Below are 7,400 nucleotides of genomic sequence, written 5' to 3' on the forward strand. Positions count from 1 at the left end.
GCGGCGGCGCTGAAGGACATTTTAGCGGCTGGTGCCCAGCCCCGGCCCCCGGAAAATGGCTGCCGCTGGAGCGGGGCCTGAGGGCGGCCGCGCCGCCGGCCCAGCGCGGGGAGGCGGCGGGGGGATGGCGGCGGCCGCCTCGTACCTTTGAATTTGAGCTCGTGCTGCGGTTCGAGGCTGAGGACCTGCTCCGCTTTCGCCATGTTCCTCCTCCTCCTCGGCGGTGGCGGCACCAGGCGGAGAGAGGAAGGGACGGGGAGGGAGGGGAGGAGGGAGGGGAGGAGGGAGGGCGGGCGGGGGCGCGCCCGGCTGGTCTATTCACCCCCCGCCAGGCGGCCCCGGAGCGGCGAAGGGAGAAGCGCTGCGGGCGGCGGAGCGGGGACAGGCCGGGCGGCGGCTCGGCGGCTCCCAGCGCGCACGCTGCCCTGGCGGAGACGCGGGGAGAGGGCGGGAGGCGGGACGGAGGCGGGATGATGCAGCACGGAGGGGCCCAGAGAGAGGCTGCGGCTGACGTCTGCCGCCGCCCGCCTCCCGCCGCGGCTGAGGGGGACGGCCCAGCCCGGCCGGCCCGCGGCTGCTGGCAGAGGGAGGACCGGGGCCGAGCGGGTGGGCGGGGAGGCTCCTCAGCCCCTCTTCATGAAAAATCATGATTTGTAGTAAATGCCGCCTTATCGAGTAGCAGCCTCTTATTTCAGGTCTTGATTCCGTAAACGCAGGTCTGCACCGCCGTAGGGCTGCCCGCGGCAGGGAAGGGGCCGTGTCCGTCCCCCCCACCACGCAGAGGCCCCGTGGCTCGGCCGCCCGCCGCTGGCCCCTTCCCGCGCCCCCGAGGACCGACCCTTCGGCTCGAAACAGGGAAGGGAAACGCGTCCAGGGCGAGGAGGGATTCCTGGAGCGCCCGAGAGCCGCTCTGTACGGAATGACATCCGAGGGCACTTACGGTATGACTGCAAGGCTGAAGAACGGAGCACGACAGTGCCAGGAAAACCCTGGTAACTGTCGTCAAGCTACAGGAAAGACTTAACTTTTTAATAAATAAAACTAGACTTTCAGGTCATCTCAGCGTTGAAGACACCTCTCCCGCCCTCTGTCTTAAGTAAACCGTAACCAAAGTTCTCGACTGTGTGGTTTGCGTTTTTGTTGTTGTTTTGGGCTGGGTTTTTGTCGTTGTTGGGTTTGGGCTTTTTTTTTTTTTACTCCAAATAGCATGACTTAAAATATTTTTAAAATGCACAGATTGGTCTAATATGAAGTACTGCTTTATTGATAGCTTTAGGCCACTGTAGTTACAATAGCAAACTTTTTTTTTTTTTCTCCTCTCTCCCCTCAGGTTGTTTTAAGCATTCTAAAAGTTCCTAAGAATTTATAAAGCATTGCTGTAACCTGTCAAAATCAGCAGAGGGGTAACAATGAAGCAGGAGTTTGGGATGCCCATATTACCAACAGAAACATGCTGGTCTTAAAAACTGGTAATTTGTGTACACCAAAAAGTATCCATTAGGCAACAGGACTTCAGATATACAGGACTTCAGGAGGAGATACCATTTGCAGAGATAAAAAGCTAGTGTATTGACATCTGTCAGCTTCTGAAGAATAGCAACTCAAAGCATACAGTTATTTTAAGTCCTAATCAGGTCTGATTAGCAAACAGGTAAGAAAGAGGCAAATAAAAATATGGTAGTAGTAAAACACTGTGAAAATTCATTTTATCACACCAATACAATCTGTGTGATGCAGTGTACCTCACCCTCAGACAAGTTCTTTGTATCTTGAATGTTGTTTTACTTCATAATTGCCAAAAATGTATAAGGTAGCTAAAGAGATCTGGAATTTTTAACAGGGTTGTTCTCATTTCTGGCAATAAAAGCAATGGCAAATGACTGATGTATAAGTTAAAATTAACACCACTAAACAGGATGATGACATTCAGTGCTCTAAGCACATCTGCAGTTTTTATACCACAACTCAAGACTTCAGCTGCTCTTGTGCATGATAATCCCCATTTTTCAGCTCATCTGCTTAACTGCCTCCAATCCTGTTTCATCTTTTGTTTTTGTTCTTTCATTCCATGCCAAAACAAACCAAACCCATATATGTGTTTAGGATAACTCTTGGTTTTGCGTAATGCAAGAGAAACCTGCTAACTCCTTCTAGCCAATACAGCAGGACTAATTTTTAGAAGCTTCAGCAAAGTACAGCAACACGCGTAAATAATGTCCTGCTGTTCTTCCTTAAATTCCTTGAAGGAATTAAGGAGAAAAGATGGTCACATAATGTCATAAAAGGGAGGCATTTTTTTTTATCAGGTCCCTGCTATTCTACTTTGCTTAGTTCATTAGATTTGGAGCCTAGGATGTTCTTGGCTTATTACTTTTTCTACTTGTGGGGGTTTAATTTATAGCATAAACTACAGATTATGTCATAACATTTTACTAGATCTCAAATCAGGAGAGAATTGAGTTCACTAACACTTTGGAGCAGAGCTTTCTTTGGCTGATATTCTGGAAAGGTTATCTTCTTTCACGTAATCGCTTAGGTTTTATTTTTATGAACAGATTCTCTCACTGAGCAAGGCATTCTCAGTCCAGTAATCAGTAGAAAAGACAAGTTTTACACACATCTGCAAGTTGATTGGAAACTAACAGTGAGGAATAAGAAGAAACTTCATACAAGATACAGTCATACATAATAAAAAACCCTAAAGTAAACAACTGTTCAGTGTTGCTGCCCAGACCATTCCAAGTTCTACTTTTCCTGAAAGAAGTACAAAGAACACCCTTAAGCGTTTGATGATCCGCATCTTAAAGGGTTTGCCAAGTTGTATCCTCTTACCGCAACTGGCAGCTCTGAACTTACCTGCTTGTATTTGAAGGACTCACCCATGTTTTTTCATGGAGGCTGAAGTTTTTATAAAGCGCAACATTGTTTAAGTTGGAAATTTATGAAGTCTAATGAATGTAGGTTGTCAGGTTTTTTGTTCTATGTAAATAACGTGTGTACATTTAATGTTCTACAGATCTGATTCATTGAAATGGGCATGAAGGCCACCCGTAATACTACATCCTTATCAATTACACAAAACAACCCTCACTTTATTAACAATTCAGCCATGACAAGACTAGAAGGCAACTTGTTGCCAAGGTGGGTTTCTGATTAACAGGAAAAAATAGGGATGAACACTACGGGAAACGCTGAAGAGCGCCTAAAAGCTTTGTACTGGAACAATTTTAAAGAACAGTTTAATCTGTTGTAAAACTTTTACCTTAAAAGCTATGAAATATTCAATCCAAGTAAAACATTCTCTCATTGTGTGTGTGCAAATTAGGCGGTTTGCATTTAGTTATCTAGATTTCCTATGCAAACACATGTAAATGTGTTTTTCTCTCTATTCTAGCACATTCCTTGTATTTACCCTTCTTATGCTCTCTCTGATGCACATTTATACCCCCTTATACAAACGCATTTGACACTCTTCAAAAGCAGTTTACACACATCTAAGAGGATAACTTAAGAATAGTAGGTATTGAACAATAAATTTAAGTTATTCCAGGTCTCTCTTAAAAAGATGACAGTATGTGTTTCCTGCACATGAACTGCAACCAGTTGTTTAGTAGAAACTTATATCCAACGTTTTCCGGTGAAATAGCAGTATCAGAAACAGGACTTTTTTTGGTTATTTATGCTTTTGAAGGGTGCTATCAACTGAACATGTTAGACTTGCATCACACATTGAAACAAGAAAACTGCATCTTTTAAGCATCGCATAAGACAAGCGAGAGAACTGCAGCCAACTCTGTATTTTTTTTGTGCTCTACATAACCACCAAAGCAATGGTTTAAGAAAAGCAAGCTACCAACCAGCTGACTGTATTAACAAATAAGAAAGGATCCCTTCCCAGCATGACAGGCCCCCACAACACTATGCAGATATTAAAAGCACTTACAGTTTTGATTGACAGAAACCTGGCCTAAGCAGTCAAGAATTTTACATTTCATGCAGCCTAAGCTAAAAGCAATGTATTAAATAACTTGACCCTGGTAGAATTGGTCAGGCCTTGCACTGGTTGACAAGACTGTGTGTGGCCTGCAGTTTCTCAGACATCATGCTGCAAAGAAAGGAAACATTACACAAAAGCTGCATTCTCTCTGCTGTTTTTCCCCATCCCTTCTTTGTAAAAGTTCGTCTTCTGCCTTTGTCTATGTATACATAAACCATGGAAAAGCTTCAGTTTCTGAATGACCAGTAGTCAGTACTTTTGGAAAACAGCTATTTGAATTATCACTTGGATTCACTTCTGCCATGGTACTGCTTACATTCCTCTTCTATAAATCTATTGTTATAGAGACTATTTTTTAAGACATTGAGAATTTTGGAAGCATTTATAAGCAAGGCCAGGACATTTGTAAACAAAGCTTTTTTATTAATAAAATGTTTACACCCTTTTTTTTTTTCCACAATACATCAGACCAGTAGTGATTTAGCATGTTATTACACTATAAAAGTTTATTATGAATGCTTAGGCTGAAAAGGCTGTTTACATTATGCCAAATCAACATTTCTTTATTTGCATTCTATGCACTATATGGAGGTGAAACAATTCAAACAAAACAGAGAGAACAAAAGCCTGGTTTTCCTCATTAGCATCTACAAACCAACAATACAGACAAACCTGTACACACTCTCAGGACCAGCCCAAGAGAAGACTAAAAAAAGTCTCAACACATTCATAAGCTTGGGAATTCATCACTACAATATTTCATCACTAGTAATCTGACTACATTTCATGCAGTGAAGCAATGGTTGTAAATTTGTGCAGTTTACAGTGCTGCAAATGCTCTGTAACTTTGAGCGGCTTAAGTTTGTTTTAATAAGAGATACTATAATAAGAAGGCACAGACCTTTCAACCTTTGTAACAGGTTAACCCAATCCTATAATGAAAAGGCAGAATGTTCTTAAGAGGGACAAGAATTGCTGATACAAAGGTTAACCTTCATGCTTAATTTTACAGGCAAACATGTATTACACTGCAAGAGCTATATGCATACCAGGTTTTGTACCCTGAATACACAAATGCAAATGCAAAGTTTCTTGTTTAGAAGAAACCTTCAGAACGATTTCTTTTTTTCTTCATTGTACTGGGGGTGGGGGGTACAAAGGGGAAGATTGCCGGAAATTAAGTGTCTTACAGCTACAAAAATGCAATCCATTTCTGTGTCTTAAATCAATTCACTGTGTCATGATTTCGGTGTTGGATACACAGTACTCAGAAATAGGAAGTACAAAAAAAGGAAGTTAAAACATAGAAGAGTTTGCGTCATGTTACTAGAGCCTTACAATAATTTGCACCCCCAGGTGAATGTGCTTTCACAGCCTTCGTTATGTGGTATAATATAGTAGTGGTACGTCTCAGCTGCTATGTTTTCATAACAGTTTCATAAGGCTGTCACTAATGAATTACCATTTTGTTTAGAAATATTTGCTGCTGTGACAGATACTTCTAGAACCTTTGAGGAGAAAAACACACTCGCCACCTAACCTTGGCTAGATCCCATAAGGAAACAAAGAACAAAGTATCAAGAAAACATAATGGATTTAATAGGAAATACATACTGTAACATGAGTAAAAGTGAGGCAAGATAGTAGCATTGAATCTATCTAGGTGTCAGAGTTACAGCACTTCCAAGTGCAACAACTGGATGGAGTATCACACAAGCAGATGAAGGGCATGACAGAAAGAGTGGTCCGTATCCTTCAACAGTTAAAAAAGAAGTAGCAGTTGGTTTGTTCAATAATACATATGTGAAAACATTAACAGAAATGAAGCAAAGAAAAACCCAACCTTCTTAAAAGAAGAGTACCTTTACAAAGGTAATTAGCTCTGAAAAAAATTCATTGTTAGTGTTTAAGTAAAAATTTAAGAACCCCAACTTGCAGGATGATGTAATGAGAAAAGGAAAATTCTTTCTTCTTAGAAGTCTTTGTTCTAGAATGAGAGCAGTTTCAGCAAGTGCTGTCCCAATTTTTAGGGGGACAAATCATCCTACTGCCTTCATTTTCCACATAAAATAGGAAGCACCAAATAACTCTAAGCCACTAGAACTTTTCTAAGTATTTCTAAATAGCTGTTTATAGCATGTACACTCTGACAACACTATGTTAAAAATTCAGGGTTGGGCGGGGTAGGGGGAAATGGGAGGGGGAAAGAGGAAAAAGCTGACCCTAGGATCATTTTGACATGTCAGAGACTAAGCCCATCAGTACTCTTGGGTTTCAGGATAATCTTATATCCCTTGCAAGATTTGTTATCTGTGACACTTTATGCATGAAGTTTGGTAATACTTGTTTGATTTTTCCAAGTCATGCATTTTTTATTTGAGCTGATGAAGAAAGGGTTTGCATTCAAGCTTTTGAGACCTCCAAAATATCAGAAAGGATTTTTCAGAAACAAACATTGGTGTCAGAAGGCCTAATAATTTTAGGGAAGTATGTTTTGGCACCTGAATTCTTGTATGAGAAACAAAGATGTGGTTTCAAGCGTATTTCTTTTGACAAGCTGGAGCCATATGGCTCTGAAAAGGAGAGCTGACATGACTTTTTTTTTATAGTAGAACCTGTATTTCTATCTTAGATTGGTAATTCACACCAACATCTTATTCTACAAATCTTCTGTCACCTACCATTACTAGGGCTGTGATCTATTACTAGGAATGTGATCGGAACATAAAATTTTAAGTTTTCTTCAGAGAATTTTGTGCAGACTTTTTTAGAAGCTTAATTCCAAGCATCCAATTCTCCTGCTTCAAGTAACTGACTTGTGGCATACAGTCACAGGTTGCTGTAAAACAACTTCCTGCTAAAAAAGTTAAGTTTGTCCTTCGGTCCTGTCCATGAACAGAAGAGCCTCTTTTTTTAGAGGTTTAAAGTGTTTAAGAGAGATACATGAAACTGTTTAGAAAATGAATAGGCAGTGTAGAAGTTTAAGTCAGTGAACTATTCAGGTTCTCATGTTTGAGATGTTTTCTACTTCTATGTAGCTGTTGCTGCAAGTGAGGTTTGTTACAGGGTGACTAGCTACACAGTTCAGACAGCTTCTGTCCTGTAAATCATCAATTCCCAAGATAGTCTTTGCAGATTGCTGACATAGCACACCACAAATAGACTACATCATCCTTAATAAACACTAAAGACTGTTTCACAAGAAAGTCATTCAAACATCACTGCTAAAGCTTCCATTTCCAACTAATACCCAATATGTTATACTGGAAATTAACACTTACGTTAAGGAATAATTTAGGATTAACATTGTAACAAAAATCTTGTTGAGGCCAACTTTTAAACCATTCAAGACATTCAGCCTGAATTATTTTTTGATATTTAAAATGAAGCTTTAACCATGAAT

General features: G+C 41.0%; 1 protein-coding gene across 7 annotated transcripts in view; it reads right to left on the minus strand.

Annotated features, from left to right (window-relative positions):
• Window positions 1-448, minus strand: part of VAPB (VAMP associated protein B and C) — a 40,182-nt gene extending 39,734 nt beyond the window's left edge. For 5 of the 7 annotated variants that reach the window (XM_052786658.1, XM_052786667.1, XM_052786649.1 and 2 more), the window contains exon 1: window positions 146-442. In XM_052786658.1, coding sequence (XP_052642618.1) covers window positions 146-203 — 58 coding nt within the window. In that variant the 5' untranslated portion in view covers window positions 204-442. Of the gene's footprint in view, window positions 1-145 lie in introns of all 7 variants that reach the window. The other 2 variants (XM_052786686.1, XM_052786676.1) reach the window with 1 other exon arrangement.
• Window positions 449-7,400: the final 6,952 nt, after the last annotated feature.

Source organism: Harpia harpyja, chromosome 1 (genome assembly GCF_026419915.1).
Source record: "Harpia harpyja isolate bHarHar1 chromosome 1, bHarHar1 primary haplotype, whole genome shotgun sequence".
NCBI lineage: Eukaryota > Metazoa > Chordata > Aves > Accipitriformes > Accipitridae > Harpia > Harpia harpyja.